General features: G+C 44.3%; 1 protein-coding gene across 5 annotated transcripts; it reads right to left on the bottom strand.

Moving 5' to 3' along the window:
- Window positions 1-362: 362 nt before the first annotated feature.
- LOC110494394 (ethanolamine kinase 1) lies at window positions 363-17,694 on the bottom strand. 5 transcript variants are annotated; one of them, XR_005037051.1, is made up of 10 exons: window positions 17,252-17,694; window positions 8,075-8,212; window positions 7,719-7,840; window positions 7,217-7,357; window positions 5,874-6,016; window positions 5,217-5,300; window positions 4,958-5,118; window positions 4,784-4,857; window positions 1,487-4,221; window positions 363-1,427 (listed from the first exon to the last, which is right to left on the bottom strand). XR_005037051.1 is itself a non-coding variant. In XM_021569402.2 (9 exons), the coding sequence occupies exons 1-9, from the start codon at window positions 17,453-17,455 to the stop codon at window positions 4,149-4,151; spliced, it is 1,140 nt and encodes a 379-aa protein (XP_021425077.2). In that variant the 5' UTR covers window positions 17,456-17,694; the 3' UTR covers window positions 363-4,148. The 5 variants fall into 5 exon arrangements, 1 of the variants encoding a protein (XP_021425077.2); XR_005037050.1 differs by having other exon boundaries at window positions 363-1,486; window positions 1,524-4,221; XR_005037052.1 differs by having other exon boundaries at window positions 1,524-4,221.
- Window positions 17,695-18,946: the final 1,252 nt, after the last annotated feature.

Here is an 18,946-nt window from a genome sequence, read left to right as displayed (position 1 = left end):
AGTCCAATAATGACTTACCATACTGACTGAGGTTACCAAGGTGAATTTCCACCCCCAGTCCTCATCATGGTAACGATATTTAGGACCTTACATAAACAGTTGCTTATCAGCCGGGCCTATAGTGAAACTAGAAGGCAAATACACGGTCATAAATCATATATTACTGACCAAATGCATACAAGTCAACTCCTATAGAAATGCAATGGCAGTGATAGGTCACTTCATGTCATCAGTGTATTAGATATCTTCAGTAGTGGAGCCCCTTGGTGGTATTCCCAGGGCCAGACAGGTCGCAGGAAACTAGTGAAGCCAAAACGTATTACCCCTTCAAGGTTGGTGTTCTGTCACTCACATACACAACAAATAGTTCAACGTTTAATGGAAATATTTACTGACCAATGTTACTCTCCCCAGCACTCAAGTGTGGAGGATCACTGTACAGTCAGATTCACAGTATTTCTTAGTATTTACAACCGCTGACTCCCTACACTCACCTAAAATTCAACAGTCCAAAAAAGAAAATATGGAGAAAGTAGAATCTAGTTTTCTGTAGTGTTTAAGTTATTTGCAAATGAACTGCAAGCCTTATGAAGCTAACCATTTTGGTATGTGTATATAGAAAAGGTCAAATGAAAACATGAATACACCCTTCAACACATCTCTAGTCTACAAATACCACCGTCAGGATGTAACCCTTCCATAGTCAGCACATATCCACAGGGTTATGTTGAAAGAATAAAATCAAGTCCAACATTAGTGCACATTTAACTTCCTACGTGTGTATTATTGGCTATTTTTCTAAATGGGGAACTTACTTCCTTTACTTCAAATGTAAAGTCTTCTAGGACACATTCAAAAGCTCTTCCAACGTTTGTCCAGTGAAGGCATGTGCTGTAGTAGTGTATAAAAACTCTACTTTATAGATTTTACTAGTAGACCTACTGGCACTGCAATTCTTGAACCCGCTCCTGCTGGCTTGGCCTCAAAGATCTGAGAGGATTGGATAGGTGTTAGGCTGGAGTCTAAAACGACTAGTAGTAGCAATAAGCATATCGTTTACATTTTGTGAAGGGAGTTAAGGGCATATTTAAGAATAGGAAAGCAGCCCTAGCCTGCCGTAGTTGGTCTACCACTTCAATAAGTGGGGTGCATTTCCATGAAACCCAGGGTTATTTTTGGTTGTGCATTCAGGAAGCAGACATTTGGTCATCTATCTGGCCATGCTAGCATGAAGTAGGCTGTTGCTTTCTAATCACAAATCTCAACCATTAACCTATGTTGCCACTTCTGTTTGTTGTAGCTTGGCAATCTAGTGTCTGACTAGTTTAGTTGAATGTAACCACAGACCACCAGGAGTGCTTTGGTGCATAGAACATCTTGACATTCGACCACCTTGTCTCCCTCATACTCTAATGGTCAGTCTCCACCTAGTGTCTCCCTCATACTCTTATGGTCAGTCTCCCTCACTCTTATGGTCAGTCTCCACCTAGTGTCTCCCTCATACTCTTATGGTCAGTCTCCACCTAGTGTCTCCCTCATACTCTTATGGTCAGTCTCCACCTAGTGTCTCCCTCATACTCTTATGGTCAGTCTCCACCTAGTGTCTCCCTCATACTCTTATGGTCAGTCTCCACCTAGTGTCTCCCTCATACTCTTATGGTCAGTCTCCACCTAGTGTCTCCCTCATACTCTTATGGTCAGTCTCCACCTAGTGTCTCCCTCATACTCTTATGGTCAGTCTCCACCTAGTGTCTCCCTCTTCTCTCCTTAAGCACCACACGTCTGAAAACAGGATGAAAGCAATATGGTGGATTCATTTGTCATCCATCTAATTGTTTCCTATTAGTGTAGATGAAGGAAAGGAATCCACTCTAAGACGGTTGAGATGCACCCTAACAGGAATACAGTTAAGAGTCTCACTGAAATGTTACGGTCAACTCAAAGGAAACACATTCACATATGTACATCTACGATAAACAGGAATTCATTGCACTTGGTCACCTGTTAGTTCAACCCTGGGCTGACATAGAACAGTTGGTGGTGAGCTGTGACTCACCTGAAGCCTTTCAAAGTGTCATCTCTGTCCATAACGGCCTTTAAAAATGCATACAAGAGGGCCTTGACCATCCATTTAGGAAACACCAAGATTCTCTCAACCAATTCCGCTGACTCAATGACAAATGGTTTGGAATGTTGCCGATAGAAATGTACTGTATAGAATGGACACAATCCTACATCAAGTATGAGTCATTTCCATTTGTTGCATCAATCTACTGCTATGTTGCAGATGCTCTGCTTAACACTATTCCAGTAGTCAAAAACCCTGGTCCTGGACAGTTACAGGGTGTGCAGGTTTGTTCCAGCCCAGCACTAACACACATGATTAAATGAACCAGGATAATGATGATTAGTTGAATCATGTGTCTAGACTGTAGCTCTCCAGGACAAGAGCTGGTGAAAATGGTATCTACCCTCCCTGCCTGCCTGTACAGCTAGTGACAAGGGACAAAAAGGCAAGCTCTCCTGAGAGCCAAGAGGCTGCTCATCAGTCTCACCGTGTAGCCAGACAACACATTTTGGAGTGTGCTAGGGGAACTGTCACTAAGAGGCCTGGCAAGCATCGCTAGTGACTCATCACAAGAGTCCTTCTCTTCAACACCTTCATAGAGTTGGCAGCCTCCTATATTGGTGAATTATTAACCCTGTCAATAACAGGAGACAGCCAGGGATCACAGGACAGGCTTATGATATCCTAATACGGCTCTCCTCTACTTTCCCTTACATGTTGATCTTCTGATCTGAGAGGGCTGGAGAGGAAGGGAGGGGGGAAAGGGATAAAGAAAGGTGTTAGAGTTCCTCCAAAGATCATGATGTCAGTCAGAGAAGGAAGTGGTTGCTGGCTCAGTGTGGACTTCACCCTGCTGTCTTGTCCTTGGCCACCTCACTCACATCCTGATAAGCTTCAGAACAACATTGGGGTTAGTGATTCCACACCCTTTAAAGCACTGGCTCTGACAGTTTACGCAATAACCTATTGTATAAGATTCTGGCTCCTTTTTAGGGAAGTTATGACTGAATGGATGGAGGTTGGGATGTTACAGTGAATATGTGCACTTCAGGCAAAAGTCCCTCCACCACCTCAGCCAATCAAGAGAGTCGAGAGAGGAGGAAGTGTAATAGGGCAGAGAGAGGTGAGAGAAAGGGGGAGGAAGAGGGGTCAGATACTGGGGAAGGCAGGGGTGATTGAGGTTGTGATTTTCAGAGTAGTCTGAGTGCAAAGTTTAACAGAGCGAGTCACCATAACTATAAAAGCTAAAGTGGTGGAAAAGAGGGAGAACAGGGCCCTGGTTTAAAGTCTAGCACCAGTGACGCAAAGCTGCTCCTGGCCACAGAGGCAGCTCTGCTGTCACAGACATTATTAAAGGACCATATCACTGTCTTGCCATGGCTAGCCCCTCTAACCTACACGGCAATGCCACCTTCACTGCAGAGCAACTAAAACGTCAGTTCTACGTCAACCCCTAGCCACTTCGTGTAGATCTGAGTTGAATGAATACACTATTTTCATGGTGAAACCATGACCATATTGCTTAAGAAATCCTCTCAGATCAGTGCCTACATTAAGGACAAGCTGGCTGCCCTCTCTCCTACACTACACGCCTTGAACACAACCACAGGGAAAACTCAAGAGCCCATAAATACAGAACTGTCTGCACACTGTTCTCCATGTTGGCACCAAATGCCCCCGGACTCAGCTAGTGTTTCAGCTACCCGTCTGCCTGGGGAATTAATCTTACATCAGTAGGTCAATCAATTCTTCACAGAATAAATAAATAAAGACACATTTACACACAGACCACCCCAGGCTGTTTTGGGGAATCTTGATGAGCTTGACTGGTGAGACAGAGGTGGACAGAGTTGAAGAGGAATTAAATAGTATTTGCGCTTGTTGCCAGGGACCGAGTTTGGAAAAAATGTTGTGGTCCATCCACACTCGGCCCTCTAACTGTTATTTACCCCACCCCTCGACCCCATTAATAATGCTCAACCCCAACTTTTGTCCCTCATCCCCCAGCACAGCCCTCTCCTGCTCAAAGTGTGTCTGCTCCACTGGTCAGTGCCAGTGATGGGGTCCCTCTCTTCTCCTGTCATTCTGGGATCTGTAGAGCCATCACTGCAGGTTTGGTCTTGAAGTATTGGTTGAAGCGCAGCACAGCATACCTGCAGGAGAGATGGGGAGGGGGGGGGAAGAGATAGGGAAAGGAAGTGTTGACAGAGAGCGGAAGAGAGTTCCATGTTGACTTAATGAGAGCACCAAGTATCCAATAGCAGCCATAACAATAGCCCAGACAGCTCCAATTGACTGGTTGTTAAACTGTCAAGAGCAATATGTCATTCATACAGGTGACCGGGGGGGGGGGGGGGACAGTTCTGTCGTCACTGCAGGACTGATTGGGTTGCAGACACTCAAACCACCAGGGTCAGTTTCACCTCTGCAGGCCCAAGATGAGACCGCTATTTCTCTTTTCACAGGCCCTCTCCCCTCTTTCTCTACTGGTCAGCTTTCTCTGCGTGTGTGTTTGTGGAAACTGTGTTCGTGGAAACTGTGTTTGTGGAAACTGTGTTTGTACCACAGAGCTTGACCGTGCTGCAGGGTTTGTCTTTCAGTCTGTCATCCACATTAAATGATCCCTTTCACTCACATGCACCACAGGCAGACAGGCAGATCAACAGCTTTTAACATCACTTCACAAGAGACCATTACACACAAACACACACTTACCCCAGGAAGTCAAAATCGATGGAGGAGTACTTGGTCTGGATGAGTGCCCAGAAGCCCCAGAAGAAGTGTGATGCCTACAGAGAGGTCAAAGGTTAGACAGGGTCAAACTAATCAAAGTTTCAGCCCAGCATCTACCAAGTCATCTGATGGAGAGAGAGAGTGTGTGTTCCTCACCAGAGCAAACTTGTTGACCTGTATGTAGAGTCTCTCCAGCTCTCTGTCGCTGACCTCCTCTCCTTTCTTAGTGGACAGTTTGTACGCCTGCAGATACACACGCAGCCACTCCAGCTGCATCTCACGGCTAGGATACAGCCCATAGTCCAGCTCACTCATACCTGTAAACACACAGGTTCACACACACATTACATACATATACACACACACACACACACACACGTCATGACTAAGATACAGCCCATGTATCTCCTCTTACCAGCAAACTCGTTGAAGTGGTTCCCGATGTCAAAGGCCTGATAGTTGTAACTAGAGTATTCATAGTCTATGAACCGGACATGGCCTGGAGAAAATGGAGAGGTTGGAATCAGTAACATTTGGATGTTATAATTAAGTGGATGATGCGAGTTTGTGGATGATCACCTGGGTGATGTTCTAAACTGATGACATATCTCACCCTCTTTGCTGTTGTGGATGATGAGGATGATATTCTAAACTGATGACATATCTCACCCTCTTTGCTGTTGTGGATGATGAGGATGATATTCTAAACTGATGACATATCTCACCCTCTTTGCTGTTGAGGATGATGTTCTAAACTGATGACATATCTCATCCTCTTTGCTGTTGTGGATGATGAGGATGATATTCTAAACTGATGACATATCTCACCCTCTTTGCTGTTGAGGATGATGTTCTAAACTGATGACATATCTCATCCTCTTTGCTGTTGTGGATGATGAGGATGATATTCTAAACTGATGACATATCTCACCCTCTTTGCTGTTGAGGATGATGTTCTAAACTGATGACATATCTCACCTTCTTTGCTGTTGAGGATGATGTTCTAAACTGATGACATATCTCACCCTCTTTGCTGTTGAGGATGATGTTCTAAACTGATGACATATCTCACCTTCTTTGCTGTTGTGGATGATATTCTTGCAGAGCAGGTCGTTGTGACAGAGCACCACAGGAGAGCCCAGCTGAGACAAGTGCTCCTTCATCCACACCATCTCCTGCTCCAACACTGCCTGGCTGGGCACCTCCTGCTGGATCCTGGAGAGATGGGGGGGGCGGCAGGAAAGGAGAGGCGGCAGGAAGGGAGAGGCGGCAGGAAGGGAGAGGCGGCGGCAGGAAGGGAGAGGCGGCGGCAGGAAGGGAGAGGCGGCGGCAGGAAGGGAGAGGCGGCGACAGGAGGAAGTGGGGAGACAGGAGGAAGTGGGGAGACAGGAGGAAGTGGGGAGACAGGAGGAAGTGGGGAGACAGGAGGAGACAGGAGGAAGTGGGGAGACAGGATGAAGTGGGGAGACAGGAGGAAGTGGGGAGACAGGAGGAAGTGGGGAGACAGGAGGAAGTGGGGAGACAGGAGGAAGTGGGGAGACAGGAGGAAGTGGGGAGTAAGTTGGTTTATTGCTAGTCTTTATCTTAAAAGGATCATGTTTAAAATCAGACACGGAGTGCGTGTGTGTGTACTGTGTAGAGTCAGAGTGCCCAGTGGAGCAGTGCTGAGGGGAAACGGACATTGTCCTGTGTGGTAATGGGCTTGAAGCGTTCATCCAGAAGATTGACCGACTCCCAGTGTGTTAACTCACCCCTCTGTCCAGGGCCTCCCACCTCTAACCTTCTTCCACTAGTAGTACAGCAACTACTGGCTGGACTGCTCAATACTAGCAGTAACCTACCTCCCCATGGCCTATCACCACCGAGGACCATCTACCTAGGCCACCTCTCGCCAACTGAGTGGCCAAGTCCCCAGAGCCTCACCCAGCTCTCTTCTCCCTGCCTACCCAGATCTCTGCTGTTGGCTGGGTAGAGCAGCAGCCAGTACCCACCCACAAGAAGACAGAAGCCTCCTCTGACAGTGCTGGCTGGGGCACACTTGTTGAGTCTACATGTGTGTGTGTTTGTACAGTGCAGGCAGGCTGGCTGAATGACGCATTAGCTCGCTACATTACCCAGGCATTCTAGGCAGGCTGATAAGTGGTATGCAAACATCTGTTATCCCAGTGCATACCTCCGCCTCCATAATCCACCTCTACCCTGTTGTTATGATCGCACTTATATAGGAGTCTGTATAGAGGACTTAATAGCAGACCCAGGCATTGAGGACAGGACTGGGAGACAGCTGGCCGGCACATATATGAACAGTAAACTGTTTTAAGAAAATACCTTCTTGAGTAAGAGGGGGCCAAAGTGTGTGTTTGTGTGTGTGTTCAGGTTAACTGGTACAGAGTATTGTGTTCAGGTTCCTCTTACCTGGCGTTGGAGGCTTGCTCGGTGAACTCCGTGGCGACCAGAGAGAAATATTTCCTCATCTTGATCCACAGGTTGGGTTTGGGGATGCAGCCGTTATGTGCGTGGATCGCATGGATTCGAGCCATCTCCCTGGATATTAGCCTGAGGACACACAAACACACAATACATCATTCTGCAAGTATGATGAAATAGACAATCATTTCGGAATGACTCCTATCCCCCAAAAATAGGTTTGTGTCCTGCATCCTGTTCGGATCAATGAAAAAGTAGTTTACTTGACTGTTTGACCTTTTAAATGGTGTTTACTCTACACAGTTCTTATTGTAGTTCCATGGTGCAGCCAACAGGGCTTAGGGCTGCCTAGAGTCGCAGTCCCCCTGGACTCATTAGCAGTCAGCTATGCTAGGAGCTTGTATATTTACACATCAAACCAGGCTTTCCCTGCAGACTAGACAGATACCAGGATCAGCTTGAAGATGGTTTTCTAGTAAAATGTCCTCACCTGAGTAAGATCGGGTCCCTGACGTCCTGTGTTCCGAGGGCGTCCCCCTGCATGAACTCGTAGCAGAGGCCATTCTGGAAGGTGCAGTAGAGGCGCGGCGCACAGCCGTTAGCATGTAGCACCTGGAAAGACATGCAAAGGATTAGACACTGATGACCTCATAAGACACACCAGGAAGTAGCCTGCATATGGGTCCACGCACAGGGAGTTGAACTTGGCAACCAGTATGGATGCCCTTAGTTCCTGAGTTTGATAGTGAAATGCTCTGAAGTGTCAAATGTGTGAACTGTAAACGGTGTGTGTGTGTGTGTGTGTGTTTGCAAACCAGGAAGCTCTTGAGAACGTGTGTGGTGCACCTGGAAGCTCTTGAGCTCGTTGTCTCGGTCGACGATCAGCTCCGTCTTGTTCCCATACACACGCACCAGAACCACGTCCTCTGGACTGGCATCCACATAACAACCCACCAGCTTATTAGTGGTCCCATCAGTGAAGAGCTGAGAAAGGGAGGGAGGGAGATTAATACAGCAAAAATGCATCAGGTAGCCTGGCGGTTAGGGGTGTTGGGCCAGTAACCAAAAGGTTGCTGGATCGAATCCCCGAGCTGACAAGGTTAAAGTCTGTCGTTCTGTCCCTGAGCAAGGCAGTTAACCCACTGTTCCCCGGGCGCTGATGACGTGGATGTCCATTAAGGCAGCCCCCCCCACACCTCTCTGATTCAGAGGGTTGGGTTAAATGGGGAAGACACTGACTAGGTATCCCCCTTCCCCACCAATGAAGGTATAGTTTAGTCGAGTCTACTCTAGTTAACTGTCACTAGGTCAGTCGAGGCACAAGCCTGTCCTTGCCAGAAGTCATATCAGGAAGCATAGGCCTAGATGACCATGAGAAGGAGTCACAACAGTCATTTCCTAGAAGGTCTGACTAGCTTATCTTATGAGCTGAGATAGGTACAGTATTCTGGGTTGTCTATACTGAAGCTGGACAACTGTGGCAAGGGCAAGGGCTTTCCAGCTAGGCTACTTGTTTAACGGCACCCAGACAAGGAAGCTGTTTGCATTGTCAGCCACTTCATTCAATGACTACTGTTGGGGGAGAAAGTAACACACAGGAAGTCATGGTCTGCATGTGTAGTCTTTAGTTACATGTGGCTTTCTTTCCCCATCTCCTTTCTGACCATTGAGATCCACCCAATGGCTAATGACTTACCATATTCATGCTCTCTGGAATGTGGACAATCTGGACTAGTGATTTTACAGTGGGCAGATATCCATACCCAAAGCTAGAGATTGCAGAGCGACTAGCCCCATCCACACTGGCCCGCTCTCTGGCCGCCCACCCCTACATAGCTGGCATTCCTAGCATGGTTGACCAGAGAGCTGGGCACACCGGCACCATGTTATGACCACACACACACGTATACCGCTTTGGACTGCCTTATCCCGTGACAGTCTACACAGACCCAGAACACAATACACCACTATGACCTGTGATCATCGTGTCTCAGTGCGTGGGAGTTTCTCCACATATCACAGGCAATAAGCTCCAACACAACTGGGATAATTATTAACCAACATTCTGTTTTAGGTGACGTGTTCTTTGACTGAGAACAGAACGTCTGCATATCTTAGTAGGCTATCACTTTATTGTGGCTACAAATTAAAAAACCTTCTCCAGAGCATTGATCTTTTCTGTTGAGACTGAACCCTTCTCTCCGTTTCTAGCCATTCATGAGGCCATAGACAGTCAAACACGCAAAATATACAAAGTATCTCTTGCACACACACATCAGAATTGGCAGAAGGCCACATGGCATTAATGTGTGATAATAAGCAGGTCAAAGGTGATGGGAATGGGATGTGACTGGGGTGTTGGTAGGTTCTGGTGTTTGTAGGGACAGAGGGCAGGATGTTTGGGACTGGACACTAGATATTTACAGTAAGAGAAAGCCCCCCGACCCCCTCCAAATCCTGTCCAGGTGGCTCAGTCAGTTCAGATCCAGTAACCCTCCCCAACCTTCACTTCTCTCCAACTAGTTTCTCACACGTTCTCCCAGCTCTCCATCTGTATAAGTCTACCACTCAGTCTGTCCTCCCACTCTCGCTCAGTTTGTCCTCCATCTCTCTCGCACGTACCCATGCCTGGTGGGGGCTGTATTAGGCTGGGGGGGGGGGGCAAACCCAGATTAAGCCACACACACACACACACACAGAGAGACAGTCACATTCTGGCCTCAATGTACCAAACACAGGATGACTGGAGTTAGACATGTCTAAGTTTGTCAGCACTAGGCAAGAGTGGGAAGTTAGTCTCACTAGCAAGGCCCTAGAGCTGGGCGATATGGCCACAAATCCACATCCCAGTAAATTGACAAATTTTTCACGACAACCATAAATCAGCAACAAATAATTGAGCGTAATTGTTTTTTTTTTTGGGGGGGGGGGGGGGCTAGAGTTGGGTGATATGGACAAAAAGTCATATCGCGATAAAGGTAACTATTTTGCTCGATAACACAACGATGAAACATTTCTTAAATGGATAGTTACTTTACATTAGCAGCTGGGCGCTGCAATTTCTTTTTTTTTTGCCAGTGCCAAGTCAGACAAGTGAGATGGTAGCCGATGATTAAAAAAGTAAGCTAACATATCCAGGAAATGCATGATTGATATTTTGATGTGCAACCTGTCAAAATAGGATCCAGAATGATCCGATTTATTTTTAGCTCTTCAGAGAATTTGCTAACATCTTTGTGCTTATTGACCTGTAGGCTACATTACTCACCACCTGAGGAAGTGGGAACTCGAAACCCTTAGCTAGATTGCTAACTCTATATATGACATTGTTGCTAGCCATGTAGTCTAATTGAGTAATCAGTAAATGTAGGCAAATGTCTTACAAAAACTTTCCAGAACAACTGTAGTTGCTTTGAAAGCATTTTTCCCCGCAACAGCATTTTTTAAAGGTGTGGATCAGCTTAATATTGCAGAAAGATTGTTGCTTCCATCAATGTAATTGTCTGCATCACCTCCAATCCCCCATATATCTATCTATCTATCTCTATATACACACTTATTTTTGTGTTATTTTTTTAGAATAAACCTTTATTATTCCCCACAAACCCTACCACCAACTGGAGTAAACAATAACACTGCATTTTCCCCCGCAATAGCATTTTTAGCAACAGTCCTGCTTCTCAGAATGCATCTCTCCCTCCTCCATGCACAGAGTGAGAAGGGGGAATGAGAGTCAGCAGCCGACAGCCAAACAGGGACAGAGATACTTTCATAGCAGGAATCAACATAATGCATACGCCATTACTGTTGACCGAATAATGGTTTTCGAACAATCTACAGGAATGTTGTGCAGCAAAAATCACTGAAAGTGACCTGAGTAAACAGTGTCGGAAATTTTGGGTTTATCGTCCCTGCTCTTCACGGCCCGAAAGAAACCAGTGTGTCATGTACCATTAGTGTCATCATCATACGTCACAAACACATTGCCATAAAACAGCTGACAAGATACAAGATTCACCCGATAGCAGGCCCACCTACTGCTTAGTGCCAGTGAATAATCCATTTCCCCTTTCCCCGACAGGAACCCTAAACGTGGAAGACATCACACAGGGTCAGAAATAGGCCTAGGTATATTTATTTAACTAGGATTTTAAGTTAAGAATAAATTCTTATTTACAATGACGCCTACCAAAAGGCAAAAAGCCTCCTGCGGGGACGGGGATTAAAAATATAGTACAAAACACACATCACTACATAAAGAGAGACCTAAGACAACAACACAACATGACAACATGGTAGCAACACATTGCAGCAGCACAACATGGTATAAACATGATTGGGCTGACAACAGCACAAAGGGCAAGAAGGTAGAGACAACAATATATCCCACAAAGCAGCCACAACTGTCAGTAAGAGTGTCTATCAATGGACATCATAACTCCAGTTGGTATGGAGATGAGTGAGTTGTGTCTTATGTGGGTGTGTGAGTGTGTAGCTGGGGGTGAGTTGTGTTTTATGTGGGTGTGTGAGTGTGTAGCTGGGGGTGAGTTGTGTCTTATGTGGGTGTGTGAGTGTGTAGCTGGGGGTGAGTTGTGTCTTATGTGGGTGTGTGAGTGTGTAGCTGGGGGTGAGTTGTGTCTTATGTGGGTGTGTGAGTGTGTAGCTGGGGGTGAGTTGTGTCTTATGTGGGTGTGTGAGTGTGTAGCTGGGGGTGAGTTGTGTCTTATGTGGGTGTGTAGCCCAAGTTAGGTGTTTGTCGGGGATCAGAAGTGAGGCAATTAAGGATGGGGATATGATGTGGTTATCTGACAATGGTGACTCACAGGGTACTGAAATCGTCTGGAAACGCACACTGTTTTGCCACTACACTGTCCATCTTATCTGAGAGGACAGCTTACAAAGTGCCTGTACTTACGTGAAGCTATTGAGGCAGTGGGGAATGCAAATGCAATAGCTAGCTAGGAGCTTTTGACTGTTCACTCTGGTGTTCACTTTATAATCATGGCATTTTGATCAACTGAATTCAATTGAAATATTTTTGCGCAGATATCTTCCTTGATAGGTTGTGAATAACGTGTGTAAGTGTCAATGTCTGAAATCGTTTGTGAGCAGGTCTCTGATATCGAAGGAGCTCCCTCAATCAGTGGGGCCAGGACCGTTTGATACAACCACTTTGTGCTCTCCTGAAAATACAGCTTTCACATTCGTCCATTTAGATGTGACATCTTGTCCAATCAAACTATTTGACTGAAGTCTCGAAGGAGTTTTGTGGAGAAAACAAAAATTTAATGATCATTTTGCTATGCTGCTAATCAAGATTTAATGATGAATTAAAAATGGCATTCAGACATGAAACATGCACTCTGCATCTGAGTGTCTCGTTTCATTTGGAATCTGTTCAGTTCTAAAAGCAATGTTTATAACGACCCATCAGTAGCCATCTTTGCTATAAATTAACTGTGTCCTTCAAACATGTTCTTAAAATATGCCACATCTTGAAAGGTAAAGGTATGAATGATGCTTCACTCAGATGGAGTTGTTCTGGAACGACGTCTGGATGAGCAAGCATGGCATCAGTGGGCGACTCAATACTAAGTTTCCTGAAGTCCCAAACGGAGATGGAAGTCATGTCCGAGGACCAGGCGAGGTAATAATGGGTGGATGGCAAGTAGAAGTGAGGCAAAAAGGCACGAGGTCCAAACCCGAACTGACTGAAATATAAGCAGAGTACTTTCTCCTTTGGATCAAGTACAGGAGAGAAAAATGCATTTTACGCACCAGAAGACCCTGGCCAGTCGACAGAGTGAACTTGAAATTAATCCTGACAAAAATGAGGAGAAAGAACCTACGTCGTCAGGTGAGGTGAAGGCTTCCAAGCCACCCAAATGATCAGGAAAATGCCTGAGACGACTATGGCCCAGTGGGAATACGATTCACAGAGAAAGTGGATCCATGCCTTTTGGCTGATTTGTTTGTGGTATCAGGCTGGGTGAAGAACAAGTTGGGGTCTGTCAATTCGGTCAAAGTACCCAGAGGTGTGCCTGCTGCGCAGAGGGAGAGGGTGCTATTCGTTTCGAGTCTCTGGACAAAAGTGGTGTCCTGCTTTGATCTCCGGAGTAGAGCGCCACTGAAAGAAGTGATAACTGGGGTGAGTTTGAGTGTTATACCCTGACTACACCGCTCGCGTCCTGTGCGCGATCGTGCAAAAGACATTTTGGAATCTATATTATTAAATTATTGCGTCAACGAGCGTCTGCGTTGCCAAGGGCTAAAATAGAAGTCAGTTCTATTAGTGACGCAGATCGCGGTGCAAGTCCTGCCTCTCCCATCTCCTCATTAGTTTATGGAAGCAGATACCCACGTGAATCTCCTCATTGGTTATACCCACGTGGGTGATTGAAAGACGAACTGTGTTGTCGGTCGTCGTGGTAATACTATGAAAGTTTAGATGCCAATCACCATATAAGTTCAAAGAAGAAAAAACCTGGAAGGAGGAAAGATGACTAGAAACGATTCGGTTGACCATTTTATGTGTGGATTAATTGTCAGAGTAGAGGACCTTGTGCATTTCAGGTAAAATAGCAAACATGTTTAATGCTTTTCGACATGTCCCCAAATTAATGTAATTGGTTCAGAGTAGAGGTTTGACCGATTATGATTTTTCAGCGCAGATACCGATTATTGGAGGACCAATAAAGCCGATACCGATTAATTGGCCGACATTTATTTATTTATAATAATGACAATTACAACAATACTGAATGAACACTTATTTTAACTAAATATCAATAAAATCAATTTAGCCTTAAGTAAATAATGAAACATGTTCAATTTGGTTAATTTTTATTATTTTTTTTAACCTTTATTTAACTAGGCAAGTCAGTGAAGAACAAATTCTTATTTTCAATGATGGCCTAGGAACATTGGGTTAACTGCCTGTTCAGGGGCAGAACGACAGATTTGTACCTTGTTAGCTCGGGGGTTTGAACTTGCAACCTTCCGGTTACTAGTTCAACACTAACCACTAGGCTACCCTGCCGCCCCATTATGCAAAAACTAAGTGTTGGAGAAGTAAAAGTGCAATATATGCTATGTAAGAAAGCTAACGTTTCAGTTCCTTGCTCAGAACATGAGAACATATGAAAGCTGGTGGTTCCTTTTAACATGAGTCTTCAATATTCGCAGGTAAGAAGTTTTAGGTTGTAGTTATAGGAATTATAGGACTATTTCCCTCTATACCATTTGTATTTCATTAACCTTTGACTATTAGATGTTCTTATTAGAGGGTGTTCGCAGAGTTTTGCTTGCGGTACAGAGTGGGGCAGCCATTGTCTCTACGAATTGAAAAAGCGACAGTACCAGTTGATATATTATCAATTATATATTTTTAAAACAACCTGAGGATTGATTATGAAAAACGTTTGACATGTTTCTGTGGACATTACGGATACTATTTGGAATTTTCGTCTGCGTTGTCGTGACCGCTCGAGCCTGTGGATTTCTGAACATAACGCGCCAAACAAATGGAGGTATTTTGGATATAAAAGTAATCTTTATGGAACATTTATTGTGTAACTGGGAGTCTCGTGAGTGCAAACATCTGAAGATCAAAGGTAAGCAATTTAATCTATTGCTCTTCTGACTTTCGTGACCAATCTACTTGGCTGCTAGTGTTTGTAATATTTTGTCTAAGGAGAGAGATGTTCTTACATAAACGCTTGTTATGCTTTCGCCGAAAGGCTGTATTGAAATCTGACACGCCAGGTGGATTAACAAAAAGCTAAGCTGTGTTTTGCTATATTGCACTTGTGATTTCATGAAAATTAAATATTTTTAGTAATTTAATTTGAATTTGGCGCGCTGCAATTCAGCGGGTGTTGATGAAAATGATCCCGCTAAAGGGATGGGTGCGCCAAGAAGTTTTAATGCAGAAAAACTACAAGGGGTTTTGACAGAAGGGGTTCTAGCTTCCCATGCTGAAGGCCTGGTGTAAGATCTGTTGGGGCCAAGTAGTGTTAGGGATAGTAGTATATATACACACAGTACACCTATCAAGGGTTTCTTTAGTGTAATATTTTCTACATTGTAAAATGGCAGTGAAGACATCAAAACTATGAAATAACACATATGGAATCATGTAGTAACCCCCCCCAAAAAAAGTGTTCAACAAATCAAAATATATGTTATATTTTAGATTCTTCAAAGTTGCCACCCTTTGCCTTGATGACAGCTTTGCACAGTCTTGGCTTTCTCGCAACCAGCTTCACCTGGAATGCTTTTCCAACAGTCTTGAAGGAGTTCCCACGTATGCAGAGCATTTGTTGGCTGCTTTCCTTCCCTCCGCGGTCCAACTCATCCTCAACCCAATTGAGATGGTTTGGGTCGGTGAATTGTGGAGGTCAGGTCATCTGATGCAGCACTCCACTTGCCTTTTGTGTCAAATTGCCCTTACACAGCCTGGAGGTGTGTTGGGTCATTGTCCTGTTGAAAAACAAATGATAGTCCCACTAAGCACAAACCAGATGGGATGGCATATCGCTGCGGAATGTTGTGGTAGCCATGCTGGTTAAGTGTGCCTTGAATTCTAAATAAATCACTGACAGTGTTACTAACAAAGCACCACCACACCTCCGTGCTTCACGGTGGGAACCACACATGCAGAGATCATTCGTTCACCTACTCTGCGTCTCACAAAGACACGGTTGAAACCAAAAATCTCAAATTTGGACTCATCAGACCAAAGGACAGATTTACACTGGTCTACTGTCTATTGCTTGCGTTTCTTGGCACAAGCAAGTATCTTCTTCTTATTGGTGTCCTTTTAGTGGTTTATTTGCACCAATTCGACCATGAAGGCCTGATTCACGCAGTCTCCTCTGCACAGTTGATGTTGAGATGTGTCTGTTACTTGAACTCTGAAGCATTTATTTGGGCTGTAATTTCTGAGGATGGTAACTAATGAATTTATCCTCTGCAGCAGAGGTAACTCTGAGTTTTCCTTTCCTGTGGCGGTCCTCATATGACAGCCAGTTTAATCATAGCGCTTAACGGTTTTGAGATTGCACTAGAAGAAACGTTCAAAGTTCTTGAAATGTTCAGGATTTACTGACCTTCGTGTCTTAAGGTAATGATGGACTGTCGATTCTCTTTGCTTATTTGTGCCGTTCTTGCCATAATATGGACTTGGTCTTTTACCGAATAGGGCTATCTTCTGTATACTTCACCTACCTTGTCACAACACAACTGATTGGCTCAAACACATTAAGGAAATAAATACCACAAATGAACTTTTAACAAGGCACACCTGCTACTTTAATTGAAATCCAGGTGACTACCTCATGAAGCTGGTTGAGAGAACGCCAAGATTGTGCAAAGCTGTCAAGGCAAATATAAAATATTTTTTGATTTGTTTAACACTTTTTTGGTTACTATGTGATTCCATGTGTGTTATTTCATAGTTGATGTCTTCTCTATTAGTCTACAATGTTTTAAAAAATGTCAAACTAAAGTAAAACCCTTGAATGAGTAGGTGTGTCAACTTTTGACTGGTAGTATAGTATATACAGTTAGACGGCGGTGCAATTTCTTTTTGTGAACAAATGTGTAATGCACTTTCCAAACTGTGAAAGGCAGCAATACGCAACAAAGCGTCTAGTCTGCCGGCAAACCACACGAAGGGAGACGTATGACCTTTTTGTCAACATATCCATGGAGCACAGAATACAGACATGAACATTCGTTGTTGATTCGACTTAAGTCTCCAAGAACGGCGTAGTGACTGACAGCTAGTTAAATGCTAACACCACTAGCTTAGAACTCAGCTTGAATAACTACAAACGAAGTAACTAAATGCAAGAAAAGCCAGTGTGATGCACGAAATAGATGTTTTAAATGTATGCACGGGACGAGGAATATATCAAGGCCCCTGGACTGGTCTGATAGTTATGCTAACTTTAGTTAGCTAGCTAGTGACGATGGGCCATGGCGTTGGCGCATCATTCAGTGGAGAGATGTCGAACTTACCTTGGTCTTGACATGGTTTATGTCCCACGCTGGCCGAAGCTGCTTTATCAGCTTCATTGCCCCATCGGTAACGTTATGTTCCTCCACGAAAATCGGGATTTTTCGAATTACCGGCGACCCCACAGGCACGTGTATCTCTGTCTCCATAATGTGGTTTATTTTCCGTTTCGAATTCTTGACAGATATGAATGTAATTCGGGACATACAAAAAACAACAACAGCAATTGTTTGTGAGCTGGTTGGTATAAACAGCTAACGGTAGCTAAACAAGGTGCTTATAAATGGTTAAAGCAAAGGATGCAACTACCGGTGAGGTTCTCGTCGTCGCTTATCTCCTACTTGGCACCGCCCTCGCGTAATCATCCGACGCTAGACGCGCATAACCGCGAGCTCCGAGCAACCGGCGGACTGGGAGGGAGCATGCCAACTTTCTAAGCCCGAGTTTGTCCGAGTGGAGTCGAAGAGCGTCAGAGTAGCCGTTTTCGTTTTTCGGTATTGTGACAAATAAACTCTGTGGGTGTATGCATATCCAAAGAGTCATTATCAAATAACATGAGAAAGGCGAAATTCATTACCTTGAATGAGGATCTACTTTTGATCAGGAAGAAACATGTAATTGTTTTTAAGCAACATTTTAGGCCTATTGATTGGTCCCAGACATTGACAATAACTTGGTCTGGGGCGCCCCCTATTCTTCTCAATATGATTAGAAGTACCAATTTTAGTCAGAGTGTGTCAGTGTTGTAATGCAAATACCAGTCGAATACCAGCACCAGCAATGTAATGGCATTCAATATATTTTATAGGGTGTAAAACAAATAATGTATACCCTAAATATTTGCTAATTTAGGCTCACTCAAGCTCATTTCAGTTATAGTGTCACAAGTCATGACTGAGGGAAGGAAACTCATTCAGCAATCACAATTTAAAAAATTGTATTCCCATTGTTATTGGACCTTGAACTCATAGGAGGCCATTTTGAAATCTATAAAAGCCTTATCCATTTTTCTGTCTGTAGCTAGGTTTCCATTCAATTGGGAACAGATTTTAATATGAATATTCTAAAATCTGCATGAAAACAGTATGTGCATTTTCCCACCAGAGATGAGTTTATCAAACTGACTTGTTACAGATAAAAGGCTGTGCGTGATGACGTAGTGCACATACAAATACCTTTTGAGGTTGAATTCCCATGTACAGAATAACAAATACAAGTTAAGTGGGTTTCCATTGCATGTTCAACTCTACTATGGTTTTATCACAAGAAATGTTGAGTTATATAGCTCACACCCTGGTATTGGCTGGCATGTACGCTCTAGCCAACACCTTGCGGGTATAGCCTACATCAGTGTTTCCCAAGTCAAGTCCTTAAGTACCCCCAACAGCACACATCTTTGTTGTAGCCCCGGACAAGCACACCTGATTCAACGTGTCAACTAATCATCAAGCCCTCAATGAGTTGAATCAGGTGAGTTTGTCTGGGGATACAACAAGTTGGGGAGTTGGGTAACCCTGGCCTACATACATGATGAGATTATTTTTGGCAAAAGAGCTAGATTATTATTATTTGTTAAAAGGCAGCAAGCATCGATGATCATGTCACCAGAATGAGACCCTCGATATTTATACTTTCATCATAACTTATTTCATCTGTAGCCTAATAAACTGCATACATTCAAGACAAGTTGTAATGGG

Source organism: Oncorhynchus mykiss, chromosome 17 (genome assembly GCF_013265735.2).
Source record: "Oncorhynchus mykiss isolate Arlee chromosome 17, USDA_OmykA_1.1, whole genome shotgun sequence".
Classification (NCBI taxonomy): Eukaryota; Metazoa; Chordata; class Actinopteri; order Salmoniformes; family Salmonidae; genus Oncorhynchus; species Oncorhynchus mykiss.
The sequence above is the reverse complement of the archived record's forward strand: the minus strand, read 5'-3'. Positions and strand labels throughout refer to the sequence as shown.